At 44.0% G+C, this 18,952-nt stretch overlaps 1 protein-coding gene across 2 annotated transcripts; it reads right to left on the reverse strand.

Annotated features, from left to right (window-relative positions):
- Positions 1-14,504: 14,504 nt before the first annotated feature.
- arl4d (ADP-ribosylation factor-like 4D) lies at positions 14,505-18,096 on the reverse strand. 2 transcript variants are annotated; one of them, XM_010866517.3, is made up of 2 exons: positions 18,048-18,096; positions 14,505-15,800 (listed from the first exon to the last, which is right to left on the reverse strand). In XM_010866517.3, the coding sequence occupies exon 2, from the start codon at positions 15,671-15,673 to the stop codon at positions 15,068-15,070; it is 606 nt and encodes a 201-aa protein (XP_010864819.2). In that variant the 5' UTR covers positions 15,674-15,800; positions 18,048-18,096; the 3' UTR covers positions 14,505-15,067. The 2 variants fall into 2 exon arrangements, with proteins under 2 accessions (XP_010864819.2, XP_010864811.2); XM_010866509.4 differs by lacking the exon at positions 18,048-18,096 and adding an exon at positions 17,104-17,905.
- Positions 18,097-18,952: the final 856 nt, after the last annotated feature.

Raw genomic sequence — 18,952 nt, forward strand, 5'->3', positions numbered from 1 at the left:
CGCAAACACACACACATGCTCTCTCACCTTCACCCACACAATTTGTTTCACCACAAGGTGTCACTATAATGAGATGAGGCAAGGAAACCATATACAGTTATTTACCCGCCCAGCTCGGACGATGGTGGCGAATTGTGCCGCCCTCCGTGGGACCCCATGGTTAGCCTACGTGCGGGATTCAAGCTAATTTCGTATATTTTTTATTGTATTAGTAAATGTTGTAATTGTGCCTTTTTTCTTTTACTTAGTGCTTTTTCACTTAAATGGCAGCAGTGTTTATGGATCCGCATCACAAGCATTTCACTATATTGTTATATACACCTCTCTACCCACTGTCATGCACATACGCACAGCTAAGGTGCATTTTATGGCCCATATTTTTATCTAGCTTGTCCAAAACTCTTTTAGAGGGCAATTTGTTACATTTATTTACGTAACAAAACCTCGCTGTGAAGGCAAGACCCAACAGTGGTGATCCATGATTAATATACAACCATTAATATACAACCATCTGTCTTTACAGGCACAAACATCAAACGTGTTAAATGACTGGACTGTTAGCTTATTTCCTGCTATTAAATCTTTGACCACTCTGCAAGGGCGTGTAAACTAATACACCTACACATTTTGCAGAGCATGATGACAGTATACATTTGTGTGATGCCCACGTGATGGTGTGTCTTCTGTGTTGGAGTACAGGGGATAGACTGGCTGGGGGGCCAGACTGGGGAGCCAGACTGGGGCTGCATTAAACCATATGAAATTAGGTTATGACCCATTGTGTTTTTCTCAGGCTGTCTTCGTTAGGTCAGAAGGTTCTGCTTACCATTATGTTTCCTGGGCCCTAGCCGACAGATGCATGTTGTCTGTTTTATTGATAGCTCAATAGTTAATTTACTCTCTGTTCTACATGTCCTGTACATATAATCAAAAGCTCACAGGTAACTGTGTAAATAGGAAGGGGACAATCAAAGACATGACGGCAAAGTGACTGCTGTTACTCCGAGCTCAGCCTCATTCAGAATGAGCATGAAGAAACATGCTGTGACAATTATGTTATCAGAGAGGCACCAAACTCTGGACCTCTGTGTGACTTGACCTAGCTTTGCCAGTTGGTCCCCACTGACCTCTGTGTGATTTGGCCTAGCTTTGCCAGTTAGTCGCCACTGACCTCTGTGTGACTTGACCTAGCTTTGCCAGTTGGTCCCCACTGACCTCTGTGTGATTTGGCCTAGCTTTGCCAGTTAGTCGCCACTGACCTCTGTGTGACTTGACCTAGCTTTGCCAGTTAGTCCCCACTGACCTCTGTGTGACTTGACCTAGCTTTGCCAGTTGGTCCCCACTGACCTCTGTGTGATTTGGCCTAGCTTTGCCAGTTAGTCGCCACTGACCTCTGTGTGACTTGACCTAGCTTTGCCAGTTGGTCGCCACTGACCTCTGTGTGATTTGGCCTAGCTTTGCCAGTTAGTTTCCACTGACCTCTGTGTGACTTGACCTAGCTTTGCCAGTTAGTCGCCACTGACCTCTGTGTGACTTGGCCTAGCTTTGCCAATTATTCACTACTGGATTCATAGGCTGTAGTCAATGTTGTTTTGTGATACGTATGGAGAAGGGACATTGGTCTACAGTTCTTGACTTTTGTTTCTTCAAGAGAGGACATATTGTGTCTGACTTAGGATCATGTTAGTCCTTGCCTTATTAACCGCTATAAAGCTAAATTATTGATGTTGCCCGTCCAGGCAGAGAGATGCATTATTTAATAACATCTACAGAATTGTTGTATGCACTGGAGTTGACTGACCCACTCATTTTAGCTTCACAGCTGTTAGTTAGCGACTTACTATACAGTACTATAGCTAGATCAGTTGTTCTGCAAACCCGTTTCCAAAAAACTTTGGGACACTACATAAAATGCAATGATGTGCAAATCATTTATCCCTATATTTAATTGAAAATAGTACAAAGACAACATTTCAAATGTTGAAACTGAGAAATCTTATTGTTTTTGGAAAAATACTTGACCATTATGAATTTGATGTCAGCAACATGTTTAAAAAGAGTTGGGACAGGGGCGTGTTTATGACTGTGTTGCATCACCTCTTCTTTTAACAACACTCTGTAAGCGTTTTGGAACTGAGGAGACAAATTGCTGTAGTTTTGCTTGATATAGGATTTCAGCTGCTCAACAATTCAGGGTCTCTTTGTATTTTTCGTTTTATATCGTGCAAAATGTTTTCAATGGGTGACAGGTCTGGACTGCAGGCAGGCCAGTTTAGCACATGGACTCTTTTGAGCCATGCTGTTTTAATGCAGAATTGTTTGGTTTACTTATAACCCATGACCTCTATGCATTCACTTCACAGTACCTCGATGCTATAGAATCCTATGATATATGGGCTATGTGGCTGACTGAGGACAAGACTAGAGAGGGTCAAGGGGAGGAGCGAATTCTAGACAGGTAGCTCACTTTAGATGTCGGTCTGTGTGGCTTAAAGAAGGATTGCACTACTGTACAAGCAATCCTTCTTATGTACACATGACATCACCCAATACCTCAGAAGACATCACTTCATCAACAGCAACCCCCCCCCCCCACCCCCACCCCCACCCGCCCCCCCCCAGAGCCAGGGAGCACCTCTGACTGATTATAAGAGGCTTACACCCGTAACCCAATTTGGGCTCAGTGTCAGTTTAGTTCTATCTATAGAGCAATAAGCTAATCAACAGTTAGTGTTGGAGAGTGTGAAGCTAATTAAAACAGGATCCTGAATCGGACGTATATGATCGAGCATGGTGTGTTTTCCTTCTAATTTCACCTATTACACTGTGTGAAGGGTCTGATGTGCCAAGTCCGACCATAACCAACTGACAATCGATCATTATGCTGAAGGCACCTGGCGAGGTCACAAGCATTGCCATGCCCATAGCCAATCTAGGTTCATAACTGACTGACAAGAGCCGTAAGCCATCAAATCTTTGACCTGATCGATTGGAAGGAAACAAATGTTTTTTGACTAGGTGGTCGGAGGCTTTAGTGTGCAGGAGGTTAGAGTAGGACATCATGCAGTTTTACAGCTTAAGGTCTAGGAGAGGAATGTATCCCAACCTGATATTTTCCAGTGTTCTTAACAGCTATATCAGGTCCAGAGTACCGTACATTCAATACAGAACATGCTTAGTAGTCAATAATTAGCCGAGAGAAAATGACCCAGTAACACAGTTTAAGTCACCTGCCTCCCAGTGCAGCTCAATCTGGTGGCCAGGAGTTCAAATTCCGGCTGCAGCATATATTGACGGGGCCGTGGATGACAAATGTCTAGGCCTTCCACTCTCCCAAACTCGCCGGGAGTCGCTGCGATGAGGGTAGCGCATTTATCTTGTTTGCAGTTCAGACATGGCTATGTGCTCAGCGTTGACATATTATGAGCTTCTTCGCCCAGTCCTGCAGATCCTTGGTGGGGGGGGGGGGGACTTGATAGCCAGTGACCCTCTCTGCAGATCAGACAGCGCATTGCATTTTGCGAAGCAGCCATGGTTCTCTGTGTCTTAATGGGGACAGTTCCATTCAGCGCTTTGTATGTCATACCTATGTTCCCGGTCCGTTTCATGGGAAACCTTGTGACCTTTTAAGTAGCCTACAATATTGTTTTAAATGAAGTACTGTGGGCAGTGAGCCCTTTTTTGATGGTGTCCAACTGCTGATGGTGTAGTATACCTGTATTCAGATTCAGTCAAAGCCCATTATGCCTAGTAGCCCACCCTGTTGGGTCTAGATCATGTGATCATTCTGTGATGTCTGAAATGTTTTCCCAAACCTCTCCTCGGGGCCCCCAGACATTTTAGATATTTGTTTTATCCATGAAATTGCACACCTGACTCAATTAATTAAAGGCTGAACGATAAGTTTTACTATTTGAATCAAGTGTGCTAGTTCAGGGTTAAGAAATAGTGAGGCCCGAGGATAGGTTTGGGAAATCCTGGTGTACATAACTGGGATAATTCTGTGATCTTGCAGACATCTATTCAGCTTTGATCTAGTTATATTAAACAAGAATTGTTTCCCGGATCCCACTCTCTGAGCTACGGAGAGCGTTCTATAGAGCAGAACAGAGACAGCCTGTACCGTGTACACATGCCGAAGCTTCTGTCTTTCAGTTGTTACTACGAGCTATCTAGAGAAGCCAGCCACTGTGTAATGTAAAACACTATTCTGTTTGCTCGGACGCCGGCACCTCTGTGATTTCGGACTCGTGCGCATACAGAGTGTACACTGTAGCCCTGATAGAGCCCGTGCTACTAGTGCCTGGAGGCACATCTTCTATCTTTAGCTTTTGTGGATGGTTTTCTACTGGCCTCTTCCTCCTTTACTCCTCCTCCAACGATCAACCCTTTGGCCTACTTCGCTCTCCCGCTGCACACACAACTCAGCTGTTACCGGGCAGATTAGCAGAAAGAAACCCACTTATGTGCAGAAACACGTGGCACATGTTTGTTTTTGTTGCAGAGTGGATGACTCTGCACTCGCTGGCCTTGATTCCTGCCAGCAGGCATCTGTCAGGACTGGGCCGAAGAGCCTCTTATACATACACTGTGGAGCTCTCACTGACTCTGCACATGCAGGGTAGGTTAGTCTCACACTAGCATTGGTAAGGGATGGAGATAGTGTTGGATGGAGTGAGATAGTGTTAGTGTTGGATGGAGTGAGATAGTGTTAGTGTTGGATGGAGTGAGATAGTGTTGGACAGTGTTGTATGAAGTGAGACAGTGTTGGATAGTGTTTTATGGAGTGAGATAGTGTTAGTGTCATATGGAGTGAGATAGTGTTGGATAGTGTTTTATGGAGTGAGATAGTGTTAGTGTCATATGGAGTGAGATAGTGTTGGATAGTGTTTCATGGAATGAGATAGTGTTGGATGGTGCTTTATCCTACAGTCTGAATGTATTTTCAGTGACCAGAAACAGATTAGAATTGTGGCTTTGATTCAGCCAACCAGCTCAATGTGTGTTAGTGTTCACTCTGCAATCACCTTATGGGACTGGCCCGTGGTCTGGTTCCATTATGTAAGACAAGCTGAGTCAAATTCACTGAGGGTATTTGGTATGTTGACCCACGCCTTGTTCCGGTAATAGCTTGCTCACACTGACCTATGTGACACGTCTCTGTGGGATTATGGGTACCCAGAGCCGGCATCATCGACAGGCACGGCCAAGCCGTTCACTGAGATTCCCCCTGGTACATCATGAGGGTCCATTGTTGGCAGGTAGCACGTTCCTGGCAGCGATCTATTGAGGTCTCCGGGGCACATGATTCCAGAAGAATCTGAGGTATTTGGGTCAATTGAGGAGGTTATTTAACCACAGAGAGATGCCGGGCTGAAACAAGGTCCCAGTGAGATCAACCCCAGATACCATAATGGGCTTTAGAGCTCACAGAGCAGAATTGAACTGGCCGTCAGTATCCATTACCCATGGCAGTGATCCACTTCTCTATCCATGGAACTGTCAAGAGAGCATGTGTGCCGGGCCAGCTGTATCTGTGGCCCCTGCCTGTCAGCTCTGCCCTGGCCACACACAGCACAATAGAAAGACCACACTCTTGTTTTTTTGTCCTTTCATTTCACCTTTTGAGCCGTGCTCCCCAGGCACATACTGGTGTTTGCCCGTTCTGGCCGCAGGAGAGAAGAGAGAAGAAAATACTTGCCATTAGGTTGTTCAGCGACCCAGCCACTGTGGGTGACTTGTTCTTTTCCCCCCCAAAAAATGCATAAGGATGTTGAAATGTCTGCTATTTTCTGGTAATTTCAACGTTATTTAACCTAATCATGCAGAAAGGTCCATTAGAGACAAGCTTCAAGCTTTTACCACCATACGTTCCTTCCTGTTCTGTTGAATGTGTTCTCAGGGTAATGCAGGTCATGTATTTTGGAGCACTACGCACCGATGATTCCCACAGCTAGCCTGCCCTTGACGGGGTGTCTGGGTACTAACTGAATTTCAATGGTTGCAAAGGGTGACTATTTTACGTTCTTTATACGTTCCACTCAGGTCTTTAAAGAGATCATAATGAGAAGGAGAAGGGAAAGGTTTAGACTGACCTGTCATTTGGAAGTACGTTGGTGGACATGCTTGGATCATTCGGTTTTATCTGTCATTTTTCTTTCCTATCCTGTAAGAGCAAACTGGTCTGAGTAGACTGCTTAATGTTTCATTTTCCTCCTGGAAAATGATGTCATTCTAGTGATCTTAACACAACACCTAGCAACCATTTACAGTCTCTGAACTGGGAGCTACCTCTTTGTAAAAATGGGTCCATGGTATTTCCAAACATCTCTCGTGCATCAACACATAAAGTCAAGAAACTGGATCACACTTTCCTGTACTGCAGTATTTCCCTGATCTTGGCCAGAGCTTTGGACTGCCTGGTGAAGACTCTTTGAGATTTCACAATCCAGCGGCATCCCTGTCTGATTTATGGTAATTTGTTGACCCCTTGACCTCAGTGATATGTGGCTGGCAACCCGCTGCTTAGATTAAGGACACGGTTAGCATTCATGGGGGATGGGAGGGCTTTAAAATTGTCATAGAGGTCAAATAGCAATCATACCCAGAATGCTTAATGGATAGTATAACTGTGCAAACACAAGACAGACAAGTCATAGCCTAATGACAGCATTCATAAAACATTTTGTCCATTTTACCTTCACCTAGGTCATGTCCCATCTGGCCTTTATTTATACTTTGTAAAACATTTGCTTCCGTGTTTATGTGCTTGTATCTGCAGTCTCTACTCTTATGAACTTACATAATTTTATAATTAGAGGAATATGTTATTAGCAAGCCACATTCAAGGCTCTTCTTTTGTTAAAATCACTAATGTGGTTGTAGTGGAAATCACTTGAAAAGGTTTTATAAAAATCTAAAAATGACTTATTATCAAAAGTATGGTGTCCCATGCAAAGGATGAGTTTGTACGATCAGCCTCTAGTATTTTGTTGGTGCATGGCAGTTCTTCCAAATAATCAGACAATGATAATAGGATAATCATTGTTTATGTTATCTATACTGATGGCTGTTAAGTTCTGCAGTTAATGTTCACTGAACTGGTGGTGTCTAGAAATAACAATGTTAACCTCCTTCTAGGCAACAGGAGACAATGAAACAGAGAGTGGTCCCTCTCTGGTCTTTGGTAAAAAATATTGTCCAGTCTGTTAATGTAACCTGTTTCCTTGAGAGGCCTGGCCGTCCATTTCAAAGCATCCTACAGTACAGTCATTTGGTGGACTGTATAAACAGTTGGTGGACTAGAAAAGAATGGAACACAACTGTGAAAAACAAAGGCTGCGCTATGGACATCTCCTGTGAGAGACGAGGAGCATGCGGGCCAGAATAATAATAAAGCAATAATAATGCATTATATTTATATAGCGCTTTTCAAGGACCCCAAGACGCTTTACAAAATGAACATGGAACAGAAACAAACAAACACAAAAAATACCATGAGAAAACAAAGTAAATTGAGAGAATGGGATTGGGCATGGCTAGAAGTAGGCGATTTTGAACAGATGAGTCTTGAAGCGTTGCTGGAAAATGGGGATACTCTCAGAGTCACGGATGGTTTTGGGGAAAGAGTTCCAGAGCCTAGGAGCAACCCCTGAGAACGCCCTGTCACCAAAGCCTTTGAGCTTGGACTTGGGGATTTATGAGGTGGCTCGCAGTACCGGAACACAGTGAGCGTGTAGATTGATATGGAAAAAGAAGTTCGGAGAGGTAGGCAGGGGCAGTATTGTTTAGGGCTTTATATGTCAATAGGAGGATCTATTAGTCAATGCGTTGGGAGATAGGAAGCCAGTGTAACTCACAGAGGATGGGGTGATATGCTGCTGGGACTTGGTGTGAGTCAGTAGTCTGGCTGCAGAGTTTTGAACCATTTGGAGCTTATGGAGGGATGTAGATTTGATGCCGGTGAGTAGGGAGTTGCAGTAGTCAAGACAGGAGGTTATGAATGCATGTATTGGGGTTTCATCAGCATCACGGGCGAGGGAAGGTCTGAGTTTGGCCATGTTGCAGAGATGGAAGAATGAAGATTTTACAGTCTGTTTAATGTGCTGATCAAAGGAGAGTGTAGTGTCCAGAATGACGCCAAGGTTACATGCGTGGGAGGGGATGGAGAAACAACGGTGTCATCGATGCCGAGAGTGAAAGAGCCAGTTTTGGTGAGGGTGGATTTGGTTCCAATGAGTATAAGTACTATTTTGTTACTGTTTAGTTTGCTTTTATTGCAGTCAGACAGGATTAAATATGGGTCTGAGGTGGGTTGGTAAGATATTTGGTGGTTAGATATATTTGTGTATAATTAAGGTTTAAGTGACAGAGGATTTGACCAAGGCCAAGTGTGTAGATGAAGAGTAGGGGACCAAGTCCTGAGCCCTGGGGGGCACCTTGAGTAACTGTGTCTGTGTCTGAGTTCAGGCCTTAGTGACTGTGGCTGAGTGAAATGTGATGGGTTAGGTTAGGGAGATAGGAGTTCAACTAGGAGAGTGACGTTCCCTCTGCGCCCTGCGCCACGAGCCTGGTGAGCAGAATCTGGTGGTTAACGGTGTCAAAGGCAGCACTCAGGTCGAGGAGAATCAGGATGTTGAGGGAACCCTAACCCTAACCCATCAGCAGAGAGGAGAAGGTTGTTGACTTTGAGGAGTGCAGCTGTTGTGCTATGGATTACTGGATCTTCTCCGCATGGATTCCTCTTTACAGTCTGGGCCAGGAACCCTGGGTATTTTCCCACAGTCCACTCTGGTCCTGTCACACTGCTGTCACATGATGTAAAGCTGGTGCTACTTAACGGCTGATGTGTGCCCTGAATCAAACCCAGTGAACTCACTTTAGGACCTCTGTGAACTGTTTTATTGTCTAATTTCAGAGAAGGTATCATGCCACAGTATTATTGGTGGCGTCTTCAGGATTAGTTATTCCAACCTTCTCCCTCCAAATGTTCTGCACCCTCTCCTGTTTGAACTATTTCAGTAAATCACAACTAATCCGCAAGGATACTTTCTCCAAGTCAGAGCCAATTGATTTCATTTAGTTCACTTAACAGCCACTAATTTATACAACAACAACCCTAAGCTCTACATCTGCTACTGCCACATCCTCTGTTTGTCATGGACCCAACGCAGTGTACGTTTTACGGTCAAGAAAAGATCGGTCCACTGGCAGTTTTGGAATATCAGTGAGTCGTCATATCTTCCCCTACAGACTTTGCAGAGCGGACCAGTGAGCATCACGCGTGCTTTCCCCGTTTGATCGAGGTCTCGCCCCGCCGCCAGGCTTCACAGCCGACGTAGAAGGCGGAGGGCAGCCAGCGGTAGGACTGTAGCTACATGCTAGCACTAGTTGACTACTACAGGTACCTGAGGGAGAAGTGTCCTATCTCTCCGGGGAAGGCCGACACAATTACGGGAGGGATGGAGGGATCCCACTCTGTGGTGATCTGGATCTCTCTCTGTGGAGACGGCGCCTGGCCTGGGCTGCGCCGTGGGCCCTGGGCAGCCCAAGGCAGGTGCAGTCTGTAGTGGACTACATTCATTTGTAGCAGCATGCCCGGTATGGATACTACATGCACGGTAAACGCTGCATGCTACATCTGCCATCATTGAGCATACGGCAGGTCCTTGTCACTTCCCTCAGACACGCACACACATTGTGAAAATATTACTGCGTTAAGTAATCTGTTTCTCTTGTATTCAGCACAATACCGACCATGCCCAAGCCAACAACAACAACCACGAGCTAATAATAGCATGAAATCCTTTCTGTTGTAATCTGCTCGTGAATCAGACCCCACAGTTCCTCTGGTCTGCAAAGATAAAGGGCTGTGGTGTTACCTCTGGGCAGCAGGGGGGTGGGGGGGGCGGCCTGGCGTGATCCAGTGGGGGGGGGGTAATGGAGACAGGAGGGGGTAAGGGTATCAATGGCGGGGTGGGGAGGGGTGGTGACTGGCCTCTCAGCTACATTTGGATTAATTGTAATCAAAGCTGGAAAACATAATATTATTATAAACCTCCCGAAACCTCCTGGAAGACGGACAGACAAAAATAAAACCTTGGCTTGAGGTGTCTGAGTCAGAAAACTGAATGAAAAGGGTTTATTATTACAGTAAGTGTGCATACTCTGCCTTATTTCACATCATATCATTTCTGTTTCATAGAGATATTATGATCCAATGATCCAATTTACTTCCCTTTAGTGACGTGAAGCTGAAGCATCAGTGGCTTGCAGATCAAACCGTTCCATTGGACCGTTCCATTGGACCGTTCCATTGGACCGTTCCATTGGACCGTTCCATTGGCACAACTCTGCATGAAAACAGCACTAATTAAATCCTGTTCAGTCCCTCTGCAGCTGAGATATGAAATATCAGAAAAACCTTGGCCCTGAATGTTTAAATGTCTGTAAATTTGACCTAAATTGTTCTTCAAGCCTCCACCGAGCCATGCTTCACAGTCATCTAACAGTCTGCTGAATGTTCATATCTGTGCTGTAATTTCTTGCACTGTATCCGTTATTCACTGGAAAGCAGGAAGAGCCTGTGGCCTGTGGCTATGGACTTGAAGAAAGCAACTATAGCATCCATATGTTGTGGCTTTGGGCCCCCGTATTCTCTGCTGCAGGCAAAGGCAATGGACAGATGCAAACACGTGAAACCTCTTGTGAAACAAAGAAATTCAATCCCAATGTTAAAGCTTATTTTTTCTTTACAAGTAAAACCAGCTGTGGGTTTTTTGTAGTGTTTCATCTATAGACACCAAGGTGAAGCAGAAAACACAGAATCTATCGCTAATAGTCATTTTATAACCCCAACTCCCTATGCTTTTGGGGCTGTTTTGTTTCTTCTATTTTCCAAAGGCACTCCTTGGTCTTTGAAAAAAAGGGACTAATCTTTGGAGACAAATATCAGCCGCTAAGTGGTCAACATCAGCATCCCCCGCTCTCACCCCGAACAGACCTCCACTACACACAAGCTGTCATACAAGACCGCTCTCACCCCGAACAGACCTCCACTACACACAAGCTGTCATACAAGACCGCTCTCACCCCGAACAGACCTCCACTACACACAAGCTGTCATACAAGACCGCTCTCATCCCAAACAGACCTCCACTACACACAAGCTGTCATACAAGACCACTCTCACCCCGAACAGACCTCCACTACACACAAGCTGTCATTCAAGACCGCTCTCACCCCGAACAGACCTCCACTACACACAAGCTGTCATTCAAGACCGCTCTCACCCCGAACAGACCTCCACTACACACAAGCTGTCATACAAGACCGCTCTCATCCCAAACAGACCTCCACTACATACAAGCTGTCATACACGACCGCTCTCACCCCGAACAGACCTCCACTACACACAAGCTGTCATTCAAGACCGCTCTCACCCCGAACAGACCTCCACTACACACAAGCTGTCATACAAGACCGCTCTCAACCCGAACAGACCTGCACTACACACAAGCTGTCATACAAGACCGCTTTCAATACACACATGTGATATCTGGATCCTGAACACCATGTATGCCCTCTCCAATCCCAATATCTGAGAAATCTGATCTATTTTAAATGTTTTCATAGATTTACAGTAATATAATCCCAAGCTGGAGAAATGGGTCTGACTGAGTATTGATTGGAGAATACTGAATATCCTGCTTATCTCTTGGTAACACCCCCCCCCCCCCCCCCCCCGGCTGAAATTGATAGTTTGGAAACCCAAACATTAAAACAAGTTGACCCCCACCTACCCTTTGAGGTATGGTATATTGTGTTTCTTCCCGTTCCACCTCACCAGTCTTTATGATAAAGCATTGCGTACCAACGAGGCACTCAAGCTTGCAAAGTGTTGTCTCTAAATACACATCCCTGGTCGGATACTGCACTTAACACGCAGTCATGTGTATGTGGAAACTGAAGGTTCAAAATCTGCATCACCTTGCAAAGTTATGCCATACTTTATTTTCCTAATTTACCAAGGGGAGTCACGTATGACAGACTGAGGAATGCTCAGCTGTGTTTGTGGGTGGGTGGATGGGTGTGTGGTTGGGTTAGGCGGGTTACGCGGGGTTAGGGATCACCAGGGCAACCCACTGGATATTGGGTAAGCCGGTTATACGAGGCGTGTGACTTGATTGGCGGGATGCACCTGTCAGCTCGTGATTCCCTGCTTAATCCGCCTTAATCCTGCTCCTCCGTTTCTCCTGTCGACAAGCCAGCGTTGGAGAGCCATGGGAGGTAGGAGACGAACGGTGTTTACATCCGCAGCCGGATCCCTTCCTCATTAGACGCATCAACACTGCCATTAACTAAGCCAGCCAAGCACATAATGTGGAAATAATGCTGCATGTTATAGATGCTATTTGCTTGTGTTTATGTTTCAAACTGCTTTATATTCAGGCGTCAAATATATTTGCCATTTGAAGTCATTAAAGTTTTCATAGACAAGGAATATTTTGTATTTTAGCAACATCCTTTCTGGGATTAGCCTAATGAATTCAGGTTACCAGCTGCTGTGTCAAAATGACTCCATAAATGCCCCTTAGATGTTTTAGTGAACAGATTGTTGTGAATAAGTTGGTGTGTCAGATCGTGCAGGTGGGATGCATAACTGCATAACATCACAGCCTCATCTAAATAGTCCAGGAATAGCAAAAGTTTGCAATTGGGATTTTTGTGGGGTTTGTGGGAATCCCTCTTGCAATCTCTATGTTAGGTACCATCTGTGATTTTATCTGAAAATCAATAGCTTCAACCAGTGGTGTCGTTAGGCCTGGGCGTCCGGGGCTATAGCCCTGGGTCTTTTATGAATAGCCCCGGATCTCAAATTGCCCCGAATGTATTGTGATCCTAGCGACGCCTCTGGCTTCAACCAATGTACCCTCAGCCAAAATATACCGTATTTCTCTGTGGCTAAATGCACTTTAACAAAACAACAACTTCACCAAAATGAGGTCTGTATAATGTTAAGCATCACTGCTGTTGCTCCTCCATGGACAATCCCATTATAGTTGGATTTAAAATAAATTGTTTTTATTTGACAATCAGGATGTACTTTCATCTTTTACTGTCTCCAATACATAGTAGGGTTGGTTTTCTCTAGTCTAGGCCAAGGAATAGTCATGTGTCTTTTTAATTGGACTACTCAGCAGGGAGCTTGGGTCTTATCCACTGTAAGATAAAATTCAATTAGCTTGGTCCATTTCATTCTAATGCCAGTGACCCCTGGACTGCTTCAGTAACCTGGCTTTGACCTTAATATCCTCCATTTAAAGTCCTCCGTAAATACATTTTCGCTATATTGCTTCAAACAGAGAACACAAAAAGGCTTTACTTTCGCACTAGTAACCTCATTTATATAAACTCCTCTAATAGCTTAATTTACATTTACAATCATGCATTGCATGCTGTAAGCCATTCCTAACTCGAGGTTCCCCAATGTAGCTATCCTAGAAAATAAAGAAAAAGTGCTCCTTTATTTACATTAAATGTACATTATTAGTAATCAGACTCTTATTACATACAGTAGTGACTCTTATGTACTTTTTTATGCTGGTCCCCATACGATCCGGATGCACAACACATTATTTCGCAGGATTGTCCCTTGTGTCTTGTGGTACAGAATTTGTGAGGGGGTTAGGTAGTCAAGTCCCTCAGTTCCGCATCTGATTCAATTTATGCTTCAAACTGATGCACATTTGGCTATGCCGTCTTTTCACTGCGCAGCTCCGCCTCAGTCGGAGACGCCCACTGCCATGTGTCTTCATTATTCCCTGAAGCTGTTTGATTCTGCCCACAACCACACTGCTAATGATTGAATTACAATGTAAGCAGTTGGCAGACTAGCTGAGGTGGAAATAATATAATGGATGTCAGCTGGGGGTGGGGACTGCTACCTTCAGCCCTTTTGCTGACTCAGGCCATGAATACAGGGAAACATCTACTTGAGGCAAAGAGGCCCTTATTACCGATTTGAAATAGGTGGAAAATACACTTGAACATGAATGTACCATATCCAGACCAGCTTTACAGAGCCTCTTCATGCAGCTTGTCACGGAAATATTGGTCTAATATTCAGTGCTATATGTGAGTAGGGTTTGTAATTGTTGCAAGTGAGAGTATTAATTGAATGTATAGGTAACTGGAAACAACATCTGCTTCCCTTTTGCACTGCTAGCCTACTTCATCCTTTTGTTGAGGTGGAAACACCCTTTGTTGAGGTAGAAAGATCTGATTGATTTGCCATAGGTCAATTCCTTTGCCAAAGCAATAGCTCTGACACTATAAACAGGAGAAGCTGTATTTTTACTTATCATATCACTGTTCAGAACACTAGTAGCTAATTTCAGGGCAGGATTTTTGTTGAAAACAATGAATTTATTTCGGACCAGATTAAAATGCATGCTTTGTTTTGCGTAATTTGCAGATTTGCTCAGAAAGAAATATTCAATACAGTGTGTTGATTTATTTATTCTTCAGTGATATAAAACATTTATAATTTCTGTGAATCCAATGGAAACCTGACCTCAGTGGCATAAAGGGAATGCACTAGGAATAAGTTTTTCAAAAGCTACCCAAATAAATGACACTGTAGCTAATAGCCATGTTTGATAGTTTTATATCAATAGGTTCACTTTCACATCATACTAAATGTGTTTTGTTGAAATCCTACAGGAGCTCTGAGGCCACAGTTCTGTATCACATTTCTACTATGTGGTGGGATAAAACAAGTGTCCATATGGGATACAATATTTCATAGGCAGGTACTGCCTATTGTGGCTATCACATATTGCTTGCATACAAAGGGCTTTGGAGTGGCTAATACAAGGTAATGAAAGACACAGTGTATCAATACTGCATGTCACACAAAGGCTAAATCCATTTCTCCTCAACCCTGAGCCACCAGGAATTAGTACTTTTTTGGGCAAAAAGCCCTTCCTTTTATTTCAAAGCGACGGGACCTCCGCTCAGGGTCCCATAGTCTGTGGATAAATGCCCCCGTCACCCAGGACCAAGCTCATCGTTTTTTATTTTTGTTCTGCTTCAACATCTTCTTCCTCTTCAGGATCATGTGGTAGAGTTTCTCCAGGCCCGGTTGCAGGCCCTCTCCATCCAAAGCACTACAGCTCTGTATGTGGTGCTGGGTGGAGGTGCTCAGTTCATGGACAGCCAGGACCTTTTCCACCTCGCTCAAGGACAGAGCCGAGGCCAGGTCCTGCTTGTTGGCCAGCACCAGGACAGGCACCCCCTGGTTCTCCGGTGTACGGGTGATCCTGTGCAGCTCCACCTTGGCCTCCTCCATGCGCTCCGGCTCGGAAGAGTCCACCACAAACACCAGGCCGTCCGTCCTCCGTGTGAACGACTTCCACAGGGGCCGCAGCTTTTCCTGACCCCCTACGTCCCACACCTGGAAGGCCATGGCCCTGGAGCCACCCACCGCTACCTTGATCTTCTCTGTGTTAAAGCCCTTTGTCGGGATGGTCTCGACAAACTCATTGAGTTTCAGTCTATAAAGCAGTGAGGTTTTTCCAGCCGCATCCAGGCCGATCAACACCACGTGCAAGGCCTGGAAGTTCTGCAGGAACTGGGTGCTGGGGGCTATCTCGGTCAGCTGGTTCCCCATGGCAGTGGGATGCTGTCACCTCGCGTGTGAAGTGGAGGATTCTGGGTAATCCTTTCTGTTTAGGTTGGCATTGGCGCCCCCTTCAAAGGCGGAGGTGGCAGACCGGTCGGCTGCAGGACTGTTAACCCTATCAAAACACAAACAAAATAATGAGTTGCCATTTAAAGGCTAAACAGTGAGATTGAGTGCTATCACCACTACTGAGGGGCTATTCCACAATAATAAACAATAAAACAGATAAGAAACGTAATTAAACACTTTTGCTAGAACACAGTGAATGCTATTATGGTTAGTACGATGACATCATTGCTTATTTGTGTTTGCATTTAATCAGGCCGCGCAAAGTTTACAGTAATTTCTTATTCAATTTAATTGCAAGAATCAAGCAACAGTTGAGAGCAATTGATTATCTCTGTTGAAATAGAACCGCAGACATCGGAGCAGGACCAGACTACAGCATTTAGGTCCCCGGGGCACAGACCGCCCACCCACCAAAATATTGAGCACATGTGGCCGCAGTGCAGCGAGGAAATGCTTTTAAAGCTGTTTTTGAGCCATGCTACTCATTGAGACATTATTCTGCTATCATCAGTCTCAAAGATACGGCCTTAAGCCTACTCTGATGCATTCTGGGAGGCAACTGTTCTGCCTACGGAGACGACTAGAACTATCTGGTGGTCCCAGACATGAATGTAAATGGAATAATAAAAATTATTACTATTTTATTTTTATGGGGTTGGGTGGGGGCTCTATGGAGATTTGGGAGGGTCTTGGGCACAGGATAGGTAATCCAGCCATGATTTTGAGGGTCTTCGGCACAGGATAGGAAATCCAGCCATGATTTGGGGGGTGGGTTTTGGGCACAGGATAGGTAATCCAGCCATGTGTGGCAACCAAAGGGCATTTACATAGTTGTTGTTAGTTGTTAGTCATAGAAAATATACAGGGAGGTCATATTCATTCTGAACTGATCAAGATTACAAAACATTACCATTGAACATTGGGTGTAATGGGTGACTGGTTGGTAGAGTTGCCTTTTGCCATTTCTCTGTAATCCTATTAGGACAGTTTTCTGGATCTTTTCATTTGCAACATTGAATGCAATTGTGAATACAGATCATTGTGATAAACCTATTGTGTTGTTTTATAAAATACATAGGACATCACTAAATAAACCTCATATTTTCTCTATAGGCTGATAGAAAATAACGTCATTAAAAACCGTATTTTAGAAATGATCACTGTAATTCTGGCTCCATTTCAAATAATGAAACATGAAACTATCTTGCCAAAATAAATACACGCAGAGTGGAATATTTTACTGGTATAACTAGAACATAGCATTCCAACTCAGGTGTCATTGCAGTAACTGCAAATCTTGTAAAAACCGGAACAAACTGATATTAATAAGAAAACATTTATATATTTACCTTCTAGACCTGCTGAACTTTAAAAAATGACATCCTAGTGCAGCGATTACATTCATATATCCAGTAATCCAAACAGTGTTTATCTCCGCGCGCTCATGTCTGTCTGCTCCCTGCGCTGACCGAGCAGGCGGTAGAGTGGAATCGGAGTGGAACGGGCAGCCCTACACGGACACTGCTGGCGCCCAAATTGATGACGTAAGTCGCCCTGCTGTGAAGAATGAAGTCTTCATAGTCGAGTTTAACTTCTACGTTGCATGCTTGCAGAGGCCTTTACTGGTCAGGCTTTTGTTAAACATGAAGTAGGCTAATTACATTTTACTTTCCTTTTCACACCTGGATTAAAGACGGGTTATAACCTGTAAACGGCGTACCTATATCAGTTGGCAAAAAACAGGGAACTAGACAAGAGGGACATCATTCCAATGCAGCTAGAACATTATTTCACCCAGCTTTAAACGCGCAGTCCATTTCGAATTTGTGGTAACGCCGCAATGATGGGGCAAATTGTGTTCCTTATCTTCTGTTTCTGAATTCCATCCCGTTCGATTCTACAGTTATAGTCAGTAATTTTTTTGTGCGTCTTAATGAGCTCGCATGCGCCATATTTTGGGGGAGAACCTGGGCTACAATGACTAAGAGTACTTGTTTTCCCAATGACCTGTGAATGGGCTAATACGTCACACTAGCGTTTATACAGAATGGTTTACATTAGCCTGTATATGTATGACAGAAGATTACATAATTAGCACAACTGTCTGCACCGAATTCATTCAACCCTCAGCTGCGCCATGACTTGTCGGGCACCAGTCGTGTCCGTTTAGGGTAAACAACCCGAGGTGACGTAACTCAACAATGTACTCCCCCTGCTGGTTTAATTACAGTATATTTTAGTAATTAATTAATTATAATAATACACTTTTAAAATAATTAAAAACATATAATACCTGTAGGTTGTGACAGCAGCCCTAACATTGCAATGTTCGATAGATTGGAAAAAACCTGGCTTAAATGAGAGTGAGTACCAACCTATATGGAGTTTAACCACAGGGGGAAAAAAATTATATCATGCAGGCAAATGGCCAGGAGTGAATTGGCAGTGTCTGGAGAAACAGCTGAATATCATCAGCATTAAAATGAAACCCTTGTCTGTGTTTCCTCAAGACATATTGCAGTGGGATCATGTACACACAAAACAGTTGTCCCAAAGTACAAGAACCTCTGAAGGCTTGAATTTATAGTTTGCCAACACCACGTTAGATAAAGCATACACACAAACATATATATATATACTTATAAATAAATCTCATTTTTTTAATGCCAGTGTAGCTGGTGCAGCCAGTGAAAATAATCCATTATAGCCCTACATACTGTATAGACATTGTTCTAATTCTATGGACAGACTTTGGTGCCACCTTGTGTAAAATGTAATGGAATTCGTTGAACAAGGTTTCAGTGTTTGTTGTCATTATGATATGATGTAACAATCGAAGTTGCCAAGAAAGACAATCTGTCCAAAATCTGGTGGTTTCAGCCAGAGCTGTGTTCAGTAAGGGCTGTTGCTGCTTTTTTTTTGCTGTCTGTAGAGCTCTTTGGCAAGTTCATGTTTATGGTTTTATTAAGGAAAGTCAATGTTGAGTACAATGCATGTTTTCAAACAGAGAAAACTAATTTGAATATGAACATTATCCAATATATCATCTGAGTGTATTATTACTGACAGTTATTCTGTTCTAGTCTGTGATGAGACCCACCTTAGCCTGTAAAGGCTACAGTTAACACCTCTACAAGAATTGAAATCCTGGTAGGAAAGGTATGAGCGGGAAACCCCAAAATCTCCAACAAGGATTTC

The sequence above is a fragment of the Esox lucius genome, chromosome 5, assembly GCF_011004845.1.
Source record: "Esox lucius isolate fEsoLuc1 chromosome 5, fEsoLuc1.pri, whole genome shotgun sequence".
Classification (NCBI taxonomy): Eukaryota; Metazoa; Chordata; class Actinopteri; order Esociformes; family Esocidae; genus Esox; species Esox lucius.

Bases quoted from the DNA above. Each gene is read 5' to 3' on its own strand.
- arl4d (XM_010866517.3), bottom strand. From the start codon at position 15,673: ATGGGGAACCAGCTGACCGAGATAGCCCCCAGCACCCAGTTCCTGCAG.